We start from the raw sequence: 12,547 nt of genomic DNA on the forward strand, positions 1-12,547 counted from the left end.
ACTAGCAAAATACTGCAGTTTAAAGCACATCACAGTCCGAACTGAAAATAAAAATGTAAAAATCATATGAATGCCTACATGTTCTACTTCCGTCCTCCTGTAAAGCATACCATCATCACGATCACCATTCCTGCTCTTGTGTGCACTTGGCCCTTATGAGTGCACTTGTCTTTGTCACCCCAGCAGAGCCCGTGTCAGGCTGGTCGCAGCCCTTGATGAGTAGTCACATGATGCACCAACAAGCTCAAGAGCAGGTGGCCTTCTCTCAGCACCAACCCATGGAGCAGGACGACACTGGGATCGTGGCCCCCTCCAACACCTTCCACCAGCAGCTGCCCAACAATCTCATGGACTTCCCCAAAGTGAGTGGGCATCGCACCAGCCACGCTCCTCCAACACAGCAGCCACAAGCACTCTGGTTCCCATTCAATATACAGTGTGCCTCCTAGACTTAATAATATAATGCATTGATTTTTTTTAGCGCTTTTCTAGACATTCAAAGACACTTTACAGTTTACTTTACGTTACAGTTTTCACATGGGTACAAACAAACAGACAAGGTACATGGACAAGGTTATATAAACAGAAAACACTGGTACATGAACAAAGCAGAAGACAAAACTAGAGAGGTGGGCAATGACAAAAGGAAAAGCTGGGAAAGTCTGTTAACAGGAGAAGGCAAGTTGGAAGAGGTGAGTTTTGAGGGCCTGTTTGAAGGATTCTAGGGGGCGTTTGAGTGTTTGATGTGGTCTGGGAGGGCGCTTCAGAGGGAGGGTGCAGCAGCTGAGAAGGTGGGAGCTTAGTCCTGATGGTCTTGAGTGTGTTTACATCAACGGATGCAAGAGGAGAGGTATTTTGAAGTTGATACTGTGTTTGACTAGGAGCCAGTGGAGGTTGTGGAAGGCAGGGGTGGCTTGTGTAATGTGAACGGAGACCAGCTGGGTCAGGGCTAGTGGGGAGTAATCACTCTCAGGAGTCACAGCTTTAGGCTAAATACATTGTTCTGGTCTCATCAGTGCTTACCGATATGGCTGAGGTTTTTGCTCTGGTCGAGGGCAGTTTCCATTGCTAAGGCTCACATTTTGTTTTCTGTTAAAACATTATTTTGGAAAACAACAAGTTTGTTTTTGGTTCAAGTAGATTGTATTGTCTTAAGCCTTCTAATCTTTACATAAACCTGAGATGACATTCTTTGATTTAACAAATGAAGTAATCATTATAATAGGCAGTTGACCCAAAGGGTTCACCCTCATTTTCTTCCAACTGTAGACATTATCTGCAAAAGGTCATTAGAGGTCAGGGGTCGCCCGTCTCAGCCTGTTGGAGAAACCAGAAAAAAACATTTACATTTTTCTCCCTGAGAATGTTTTGAAATACCAAGCTGCTCAAAAGCAATTACAGGGGTTATTTAATACTTACACATTATGATATACAATTGAGTTTGAGTTCATTGTGTTGTGTTTAGCACAGTTCAGTTGTTTAAATAGGGCTATACAACAGTGCCATGAGCGGTTCTATGACAGTGGGTTAAACCATTAACCGTGAGCATGCATCATGATCATAGAACTTTCACCCAATTCAAGAGTAGTGAATGTGTTTTTCCTCATACTCTCTGCAGGGAATGCCCATGTCTATGTATGGTGGGACCATGATGCCCCCTCATGGACCCATGGTAGAAGGACCTGGAGGACCCATTTACAACGGCCTGCACACATCCGACCCCGCCTGGAACCCCATCATTAAGATGGTCCCCAATTCCGCAGAGAGTTCAGATCCTCAGCAGGTAAATACCTTTTTTTACCAGCCTTGATGAGTCTGACATAAGGACAAGCACACCAAACATCATTTGTACACCTCATTTGTTTTAAAGAGAACTTGAATCTATTGTATCTTAGCAGTTTAGTTTTTGTGTTGAAATTAAGGTAGTTTAATCCTAGACACTAGGTGATCATCTCATAGCCTTCAGTCATGAGCTAATCTTTTTGTGATGTCCAGTGGAATACTGTATTTTTGTATTTTGAAAGCACTAATCATCTGTCTTTCTCCTCCAACAGGTCTGGCCATGTACTTGGGCCCCCCATATTGGGAATGTGCATTTGAACCACGTCAACTAGACCACAATACTGGCAACAACCTTCAAGGCATATGTCCAAAATTAACAGAAAATACTCACATTAAAGAGAACAAGAGGAAGTAAAATCACAAGACAAAAACTTAGTAATGCGGGCAAGTACAGAGTTAAGAATTGTTAAAGAAAAGAAAAACATACTCTGTGTTTTTTGTTTTTGTTTTGTTTTATTTTTGACGTGCCTAACTCAAAAAATAAAATAAAAAGGAATCCAGTGTGGGATGTTACTGGTTTACCACTTGTCTCTGAACAAAATCAACAGGATACATTCTCTGCGTAGTTTAGCAGTTTTGACCTAAACCCACGAAAGCCGGTATTTGACTGTATGGGTCCTGAGAAGTGCAGTCATTAACTAGTCGATTACCTAAAGAGATAAAGAAATCAGACCTTTTAGAGTGGTAAATACATGTACAATTGTTTACATACTAAAAAAGGGTTAAAATGACAGCAAATTTCATGTCGTATAGTGGCTCTACTTTATGTAGCCTGTATTAATGTGAAATATTTACCTTAATATTCAATAAAAAGATGAAACTGTTCATTGGTTTGTCCAATTAATTCATAGATTTTAGTTTGACGAAAGAATCTTCACAATGTAAAATGCAACATTATAGATCTAAAATAGTATTGAATATTATTTACAAAAAATAATAAATAAAAAGGCTATTTATAGGGTACGAAGATCGATTGTCTATCTGAATATAAAGCAAACCGCATCATTATGAGGAAAATTGGTAATATATTTGTCTGTCTACAGACACAGACATAGGCTACTTACGAGAGAGATTAGTGCTATGAATACGATTAAATAAGGCATGTGACACGAGAGCATTCATACTATGAATCGGCTGCTATAAATACTAGTCTACTATTATAATCTAATAAGTGATATCTTGGAAAGGTATATTTCTTGCTGTCAGATGCGCACCATTCCGCAGCTGGTTACATACATCATGAAAGTGAAAACAGCGTGTCGCAGAGGGTAAGGTATATTTCTTGCTGTCAGATGCGCCACTCAAACTACACCAACCAGGACTTGATTCCCAAGATTAAGTCTGAGTTGTTACTCAAATTATGCTGTGCCAACAGTGCCAAAATTACATTTCACAATTCTTTGATTAAGAATGGAAGGTTTTGTTCATTCTGTCAGGGTTCCCACGGGTCATGGAATTTTTGGAATATTATGGAATTTTGGAAAGTCTATTCCAGACATGCAAAGTCACCTCATTTTTTTTTTTTTTTTTTTTCATTTTTGGTGCAAAGTCATGGAATATTGGGGAGTTTTTTTCCCCCCTGCATTTTTATTTTTTCATGCAGAATTGGTGTATATCTGGTTATTAGCTTTTCTGCTTGCTTAAGCAGCCCAACCTTGTTTATTCAATGCTCATTTATTCATCTAAAAAAGTAAAAGATTCTTGAACATTACGCGGCTGCTCTCGCGGCTGGATCAACTGGCTATACCCCGCACCAGACTTAAGACCTTTGGGGACAGGGCCTTTTGTGTGTCTGCCCCAACTCTTTGAAACCAGCTTCACCCCACATCCGCTGTGCCTTTTCTGTGGGCCTGTTCAAAAAACACATCTTTTCACTGAGGCCTTTGGCCTCGAATCTCCTCATCCCAGCCAGCGCTCCTGTGCACACACACATACTTACTACCGCAACCTTGAATTTCTAGAAAGGCGCTATAAAACTAATTTATTATTATTATTATTATTATTATTATTATTATTATTTGCTCTAAAATCATTGGTCGGTATATTGTACCATTCATTATATAGTATGTAAGTATAAGTATAAGTATGGAAATTCCGTTTTATATAAGGATAAGTCATAGAATTTTACATTTGACTTAAAGTGGGAACCCTGTTCTGTTCAGCGAGGCCTATAAGGAGCAGGCAATTCAACTTGTTTTTAGGTTGACATCCAGGGCCGGCTCTAGGCAGGGTCAAGGGTTGGCTAAGCCCACCCAAACAATTTTTTTTTTAGTTGTGCATCTGCAGTGTGCAGCCTCAACCCCAGCTTGGATGTAGATAATGTAGTAATGGTAGCTAGTTGGTACATAGCTGTGCAGTAGGCCTATGTATGTGTTAGGTAGACCCCCTCCTGATGCCTTAAAGTAAATTTCTGGCCATTTTTCACATAGATCTCTGTTTTTCGAAGTCACGGAGTACTGTTTGTACAAGAAAAAAACAGCAAGCTGGAGTTGCTGCAGCCAACAGTTAGAGTAGCCTGGCAGCTACAGTGCTACACTCTGGGGGACATGATTTTAAAGGTGCTATAAACTATGCAGGGTAACATCAAACAAAACAGAGAGCTAGCTCGCTTATCCCTCCCCCTCCCTCCCGTGCAATTGAAACTCTACCAAACGCACATCTCCTTTGTGATTTGCCAAACAGTTTATGTTTTTATGTGCAAGGTTTTTTTTTTTTTTTTACACAGTGTATTCGGGGCACATACAGTTCCCCCAGAGTGTAGCACTGTAGCTGCTCTAGCTGTTGGCAGGGATGGGCAAAAATACATCAAAATGTACAGTATTTTAAAATAAAATCCATAATTTTAAGTACATCAAAATAAACTAGCTGAAATACACTAGCCACATCATGTATCAAAATAAAATACTGTATTTTTGTATTTTGAAAGCACTAAAATTACTAGGAGAGAATGAGATCACTTTGCAAACCTTCCATATCTGTCCATTCAATCTACTTCTTCACCAGTACACTGACTCTGTTGATGAAGTGGACAGTGTTTACGAGCAATAGCTTTTTTCTGCTATGAGACATGCCATAAACCTACCAACAAGTCAACAGATCGACTATGCTGACCTGTCATAAAGTCATAACTGAACTTACCAAGCAGTACAAAGTGTAGACAAGTCTGACATCGTCAATGCATGCCCAGATTGAGCAATTGCGGGGCAACCACATAACCGGTCCCATGTATTTCGATTGGATGATTAAAGTTCACAAGAAAGTGATCATCAAAGTTCTTAAGAAACTTGAGCAAAGGAGTGTATTGTGTGTGAGAGCAACCTATAAGTTACTCATCTTGCACTGGATAATCTTCCTATTATGATCACAAGTCTGGGTAAATTCAATTTTTCACAGCCCACGTTTCGCCCTATGAGGACTCCTGGCCCCCAGCGTATCTCTGCACAGTACACAATATTAGAACTATTTCAGTTGTTCATAACACGCTCCATTTTGTTGACCGTGGTTGCCAACACAAATAAATTTGTATTGCATTGAATATGAATCATTTGATGTTTCGTTTGCCAGGGTATTGTTATTTTTTGAGTACAGAGTACAGAGTGTAACCTTTCATTTGACACCAAGATCATGGTTCTACATAAAGGGGTTCTTGTATAGGAAGAGTTTTTTTGTCAGTATGTGTTTTGGGTAACCAAAGGTCCTTTTGGAGTCTCCAAAGCAAAACGCATGTGTATGCCCACACAAATATGGGTCCCACACAGTCATACTTCATCCTATAGGGATCTACTTTGAGATACAGATTCACAAGACCTGGTAGTGGGCCTCAGTGGTGTTTTCAAGACAATACAAGTGACCAAGAGGGCAGAATGTGGTCATTTCTAGAGATGTACATAACCACCTATAAGAAAAACTATCATTCTACCCTTTGCCACTCTCTGATAGTTCATCACACAGTCAATCTATAAAAAATTCTACAAGTCATTAGCTTTCCAAAGAGGTCAGGCACTTGATTATAAGTCAAAGTATGTGGCAACAGGGCCATTGTAAGTAGGCGGTGTGCAATTTCGAGGAAAAACTCAAAATAGGGGGAAAAGTACATCTATAAAGTATTTTAATACAAAATACGAAGCCATTTTCTTCAACAAAATAAAATGATAAATACTATTTTGTATTGTAAATACGTATGTTAAACACATGTAGCCTATCAGAAATACTGCCCATTCCTGGCTGTTGGCTGCAACTCGAGCTAGTATGACTTAAATGTTTGTGTTTATGTACATTTTGAACCACCTAACATTTCGACCATGCCTACCCAAATTTAGTAGGCTAGAACCGGCCCTGTTGCTACCTTACTATTTAAAAAAAATGTATAGCCTACTTTTTCTGTAAAGCTAGAATGTAGGTTATAGTTTTTTTCTCTCAAAAATATACCGATTGTTTGTAACCCATAACAAATTGTATCCACCAGTCCACGCTGTTTTGTGACTGACGGGCACATACCTTTGCCCACGTGGCCAGCGGGAGGCAACCTGGTTGCAACAGCACAATTTATCACATGACTCGAGTCACGTATCGACTCCTTCAGACATTAAATACATTCGCACATGGCCGTACAGGCTCACTCCGACTGAAGTCCAGAGGTGAAGACAAAGCCTGAAGACCTGCCCCCAAGAGGCTCTTAGCTAATCAACAATCCCAGCGGTGCTCGCACGCTTTTGCAAAGTTCTTGTTACTTTGGTGCAACTTTGTAGCCTTACGTGTTGTTCTCAGTGTAAAATAACGGATCAGTGTGTAACTGTAGTCTGAATCAATTGCTTCGACGGGAAAACTACAACGATGTCGACCACACAAAGCAAAAGCTGCCCCATTCCTACCCGTGTCTTGCAACTGAAGGATTGGTCCCAGTTGCCCGATTGCTACAGCCAGACGCCCGGAGGGACCCTCTTCTCCACCACCCCTGGAGGTAAGTTCAGTTGCAGTTAAATCTTTCTCAGTTGGGGTATATGTAAAACTGAAGGACCTAACGTTAGTGTTTTACTTAAAATCTGCAGCACAGACAGCACCAGACTCGGTAGGCTATAACTTCTCCCCCACACCCCGTTTGTTCTATCAACGTTTCTTATGAAACAGATTTGATATGTTTCATCATAACATTGTGCTCAGCTGACGTGATACTTTCTACCTTACGAATGCACGTAGGCCTACTGCCTTTGTGTGTCTCACCTGTTTTTAACATCTGCACTTGAATGAAGTATTAACATTAATGTACAAAAAAATTCTGTACAAAAATTTAGTCTATTTAGTCTATTTCCAGTTCCAGTCACACTCATGTTTAGACAGAAATTAGCAATTACAGGAGACGAATTTCGAGACAAACGTGTGCTTTGTTTTTGTTGCCATGTAGGCTACTGTAAAACATGATGCAATTATTGGACGTGACAAACATAGAGGCCTCATGGTAGCACGAGTTGCGCGCTGTGTTCACTCTTCTGAGCAATCTCCCTTGTGGATTGCTGTGGCATTGCAGTTTATTTACAGGGGCTGAGAAGAGTGCTGCGCAACATTTTTACACACTATAGTAAAAATATGTTTTGTAAAATATATGACCCCCGATATGATTGAAAGAAAGTGTGCTTACATCATCTCTTGTTTGTCTCTCAGTAGACAAGGGGGGTTGTGGAGATGCAGTGCAGCATACCACAGTCTGTTGATAGAAAACAAAACCTGATCTGTCAACAAGGGCCATAGAGACCTTATCTGCAGTCAGTTGCTCCCTGTTTCTCCACCTCCACTGGAGGCAGTTGGTTGTGGTCAGGGTAGGAAAGGGTGTCTTGGGGCACGCCCCTAGTGGACCCAGCTGCTGTTGCTCTGCATTTTAGGAATGACGGAGAACATTCTGTCCCAGCCAACAGGAGCTATGCTTTGGAGAGGACGCCCCCGCGCCTCCCTTCTAAGAACTGTATGGCTCAGAAAAAGGGGGGGGGGGGGGTTGCAGTATGTTGGAATAATCTTGAAGAGATGACACATGTCTGGGATTCACATTTGAAATACTGGTGAAAGTTTGTAGTGTCATGAGATTAGCACTATGTTTCATTCACCTGTCTCAACTGTAGTAGCTCATGCATGGACATTTTGTGAAGGCATTCAAAGTTATGTCTGAAGAAAAAATGGAGTTAATGTTGTTGCTGGTGCTTTGTGCACATCAGAGCCAGTAAAGACAAGGCAAAACCTCAGGTATTGTAGGTGTAGCTAGTCTACTGTAGGTCCATTTCTGGCCTGCCACCCTTCATTGCTGTGGCCTGCTGCTCTTCATCCAGAATTCAGCCCATGTGTTTCTGTCCCTCCCTCCTCTCCCCCACTCCCCTTTGTTCAGGACACACTGCACAAAATAGGCTGCGTTGCATAACATGTTTTTCTGCTAGTCGTCGGGAACTTATGTGCACTGTATGGTTCGCATTGCCACTCAAAGTTCAAACCACTCCCAAGTTTAGATCAAACCTCACAGCAAGCTCTGAACCTTATGCTACCCTATCCGCTTGTGTAAGCTGAGAAACATCCAGTCCAAATTGACATGGAATGTACAGACACTGAAGTATGCTTATGTTCGTAACTAATAACCCCCCCCCCACACACACACACACACACACACCCCCAAGGGTAACAACATTTTCATGTGCATAGAGTTTCTGAGAGCTAAATTGCTGCAGGTGTTCCAAGCCTGTTTTTAAACTTATACTAATACTGTACTTATTCCAGTAATTGATCTAAAAGCAGGGAAATTTATAAAAATATCATTTCTGTCAGACTTGTGATTTCCCCCTAACTGGTTGTTATTTGGGAAAATCCCTTTTTCTATGTTTAACTGTTAGCATGGTATAACTATATTTTGATGTCAGACATTTTAATTTTAATTACGTAATAACTGACTTCCTATATTATTCAGTGTTTCCCACAGAATTGAATTCTATTTGTGGTGGTAGGTTTGCAGAATTAACTTGAATGCAACAGTTTTTAACACATTAGCGCAGCGTGGTTATGATGCTAACCAGATTTAAGCACAATTTTGTACAACCTGGAAAATCATTGTGTGGTGGTCAATGTTGATATTGTGGTGGCCCGCCACAAATAATTCAATGTATGGGAAACACTGTTGCACCATGGTCATTGCATAATGAGTATTGAGACATGTAAGATGGGTGACATAGTTATTATCCATTGGTATCCTTCTCACATCATTCTGGCTCCTTCTGCAGGTACACGCATCATATATGACAGGAAGTTCTTGCTCGACTGCAGAAACTCTCCAATTGCTCGCACCCCGCCATGCTGCCTGCCTCAAATTCCAGGAGTAACCATGCCCTCCCTGCACCCTCTCTCCAAACTCCAGGATCTCAAAGAAGAGTTGGAGGAGGAGAAGGATCTGGCAGGTAAACTACGTTTCCAGAACTAGGCAACAATCTGTTAACCTTCTCAAATTGTAGTTGATGTGTTTTTGAAATACGTAACATAACAACCCTCCCTAATTATGTTTTTGTCTGTGCTTTTTCTATGGATGTTCTTCGACAGAAGATGACAGCCAGTTTGAGATGGATATGTGAGCTCCCTTTCTGGCCTCCTATGGTGGGCGTCTTTTGGTGTGATGCCTTTTGGGATCCCTTTGGATCAGCAGGCATTTTTTATGCAAAAAGGGATACATAACCCTGTGTGTGCGAGCACCTCTTTTTCTGCCGCTGATTGTTGGCGTTGACTGAGAAGAATATGATGGCTACAGGCATGTTAAAATGCTGCAGCAGTGAGCAACTGGTGAAAGCAGCTGTCATATGTTTTTTAATGTACATACTTTGTATATTTCTTTTCCAAGATGAACAATGTAAAATAATACATTAAAATGATAGGGTGTTGTTTTTGAGGGTTTAAGGGGGTAGGTTAGGGGGTTTATAAACCAACAGCATTGCTGTTAATTTTTACGGAAGGTTGTCCATCTGAATTTTTTTGTTGATGCATCACACATGGTGAATGTTCAACAGGAGGAAAAACTCTCCACTTTTGTTTGCGTTTTTGGATACTTGTCCCATGCGGATGTGAAAAAAGACATTCAAAAGCTTTGAATAAAAAATGTAACAATTGTATTGTACAGCATGTCTTGTTTTTGCTTCTATGGGTTGCTAATAAGCAGTCATTTACTCCATCATAGTCGCATATGGCCATTCATGACTCAGGTACCTGGTGATTGAAGCAGCTTGAGCTCTGCTTGTGTAAGGCATTGGAATGGTTTAGCATTTCAAGTATTTTACACTTACTGTAAAGTCCTGCCTTAACTACAAAATGACTCACTAAAATTACTCTGTATGACCTAGTTTAGTGCATGGCACAGCCATGTTTGTTTGTCATATGCATACAGCACTGCTGTATCTCCTGCTTATCTTATCTGTACTATAACAGAGATTAGTGTGAGGGTGCTGTATGAGGAAGTTATGCAAACTTGATGCATTACAGTCCTGTACTATAGCGTGAAAAAACAACAACAATTTGCTTATTATGTCACATGAAAGTAAGCAGAAGCAGGACAGTTCTAGTGTGCTGAATCCCTAAGTAAGCAGAAGCAGGACAGTTCTAGTGTGCTGAATCCCTAAGTAAGCAGAAGCAGGACAGTTCTAGTGTGCTGAATCCCTAAGTAAGCAGAAGCAGGACAGTTAGTGTGCTGAATCCCTAAGTTGGCCACAAATCTGTTTTCAGAAGCTATGCATACCTTTCAGTGGAGAGATTATGCTTTCATTGCTGAAATGTAATATACAGATATTTGTAAAGTTGAATAACCACATTTAGTCTTCAAGCCGACATTACTTAATTCTAACTGTTGTGTAACAGCATCTATGATGTAAGCACTGAAATATGGATTTCACTTAATACATGAGGGGCGGGGCTTTCGATCTATCCAATTCTGTAGCTTCTGTCAGACGGCAAAAAAGTTGTAGAGTTTGTCCTTGCTGGTCTGAACTTTTCATATTGTCAGAGGTAATTATTTTGCTATTTTATTCCTTATGCTGTGCCATTGCTGTGTCTAATGCACACCAACGCTGTAATATAAAAAAGCAGCTGAATCTTTTTTCAAAGGTCAGTGGGAGTACGAAGCCCCGTATGATCTTCCAACCAGCAGCTGTCTTTTTAAAAGTCTTTGAAAGGGTTCATTTGAGCTGCAAAGTCACTTCTAGGCTCCCCTGATAATGTGATAGTAGGTGATACTGTTGGGCAAAGTGGGTCAGCAGAGACAGCTGTCTCAGCAGTCAAAAGTTCACAGGAATAGCAGAAAGAAGTCTGGAGATGATCCTCAGTAAACAAAACAGTCCTTCAGTCATTTGGAGTTTGTCCAAAGGTAATTATGTTTGGTTATGGTTATTGGCAGAAGTGTTTGTCCAAAGTGACTTACAGTATAAGAACACTACATTAGTTAAAAGTAGTTTCAAGTACAGTTGAAAAGCCTACAAGCATGATACTAGTAACAATAACAACAATATCAATAATGACAACAATATCAAATATCAACAGTTAAAATAATGAGTTTTCATATTGAACTCTTTTTATATTGACTACTTTCTATGGTCATTAAGAGTAGAGAAGGGAACAGTCATTATATTACAACAGCAACATTATGAGACTGTACTTTAAATGAGTCATACTATACATTTGAGTTTTTTTATAACATTCCCTGATATGCTTTTGTAAACTCTGCAACATTTATTATTGGAGAAATGCCTTGATTCATTTTGTCATGATGCAGGCTCCAAACAACCTGAGAAAAAAAATAGCAGATTCAGCTTTTTATTTGATATTAGATTTTACATGCTTAATTGGATTCACTCTGATTGGCCAATATCTTTAGAAATCTTCCAGGTATATTGCTAGATTACAGACAAGGGAAGGAAACTAATAAATCAGGGCAACATGATAGAAACCATATGACCATTTTCTTTACCACCAGGGAAGGGAACAGTCAAATTTGAAAAGCCTGGTACGTCCCCTTGTCACATTAACATATCTTATTATTATTATTATTATTATTATTATTATAATAATAATAATAATAATAATAATAATAATAATAATGAACGGTTTCTGTGGCATGACTCCTATTTTGGAGATTATGACATGCTGCTTCTCTTGTAAATAGAATATGATATCTCTTCAGTCAATATACATTTTTTCATACCAAAGGTTGCGAGCAAAGCACTATGCACAAGAGTATAGCTGTTCTTGCAATGATATGTAAATCCACATGTGTTTGATATTTTCCCAAAATGACACCTGTAAGACCTGCATTGTGTGATGTCTGCTTGCTTTAGGGCTTGGGGCACCTGGCCCAGTTTTCTGTACAAGTGGCTTCATGCATATCCCAAACTAAGCTCAGTATTTCAAAACACTTCATCCTTTCACCCATTTCAGCATACTATATACAAACTAAATGATGGCTTATTCCACATGATTGCTTTATACAAAAAGCAGTCTCAACTTCCAAATGCATGGGTTTTATGTCAATCATTTTTCTCTGACAGAAAAACAACAATTAACATGCATGTTTATACTCTGTTTATAGAGTTTACTAGATAGGCCATAATATAGACATATAGAGATTCATGTAGAGACTGCAGACTTAAATCATTCATGACTGAATTCCATTAAACCTATATTTGTCCTCTTAGCCAAACATTTC

General features: G+C 39.8%; 2 protein-coding genes across 8 annotated transcripts in view; both read left to right on the forward strand.

Moving 5' to 3' along the window:
• The window catches only part of LOC143132789 (ankyrin repeat and KH domain-containing protein 1-like), a 35,789-nt gene extending 33,122 nt beyond the window's left edge, over positions 1 to 2,667 (forward strand). For 3 of the 6 annotated variants that reach the window (XM_076292567.1, XM_076292570.1, XM_076292569.1), the window contains exons 32-34: positions 184 to 362; positions 1,619 to 1,783; positions 2,055 to 2,667. In XM_076292567.1, coding sequence (XP_076148682.1) covers positions 184 to 362; positions 1,619 to 1,783; positions 2,055 to 2,114 — 404 coding nt within the window. In that variant the 3' untranslated portion in view covers positions 2,115 to 2,667. The remainder of the gene's footprint in view (positions 1 to 183; positions 363 to 1,618; positions 1,784 to 2,054) is intronic. The other 3 variants (XM_076292568.1, XM_076292571.1, XM_076292572.1) reach the window with 1 other exon arrangement.
• A 3,751-nt stretch (positions 2,668 to 6,418) lies between these two features.
• On the forward strand, positions 6,419 to 9,973 carry eif4ebp3l (eukaryotic translation initiation factor 4E binding protein 3, like). 2 transcript variants are annotated; one of them, XM_076292579.1, is made up of 3 exons: positions 6,419 to 6,802; positions 9,093 to 9,266; positions 9,406 to 9,973. In XM_076292579.1, the coding sequence occupies exons 1-3, from the start codon at positions 6,676 to 6,678 to the stop codon at positions 9,435 to 9,437; spliced, it is 333 nt and encodes a 110-aa protein (XP_076148694.1). In that variant the 5' UTR covers positions 6,419 to 6,675; the 3' UTR covers positions 9,438 to 9,973. The 2 variants fall into 2 exon arrangements, with proteins under 2 accessions (XP_076148694.1, XP_076148695.1); XM_076292580.1 differs by having other exon boundaries at positions 6,423 to 6,802; positions 9,409 to 9,973.
• Positions 9,974 to 12,547: the final 2,574 nt, after the last annotated feature.

Source organism: Alosa pseudoharengus, unplaced genomic scaffold, assembly GCF_046254945.1.
Source record: "Alosa pseudoharengus isolate Yale_2024_CS ecotype anadromous, Long Island Sound unplaced genomic scaffold, YU_APseudo_1.1 YU_APseudo_1.1_scf_19, whole genome shotgun sequence".
Taxonomy (NCBI): domain Eukaryota; kingdom Metazoa; phylum Chordata; class Actinopteri; order Clupeiformes; family Clupeidae; genus Alosa; species Alosa pseudoharengus.

Bases quoted from the DNA above. Each gene is read 5' to 3' on its own strand.
- eif4ebp3l (XM_076292579.1), top strand. From the start codon at position 6,676: ATGTCGACCACACAAAGCAAAAGCTGCCCCATTCCTACCCGTGTCTTG. The intron at 6,803-9,092 runs GTAAGTTCAGTT...CTCCTTCTGCAG, and splicing joins CTTCTCCACCACCCCTGGAG to GTACACGCATCATATATGAC. The intron at 9,267-9,405 runs GTAAACTACGTT...GTTCTTCGACAG, and splicing joins GGAGGAGAAGGATCTGGCAG to AAGATGACAGCCAGTTTGAG.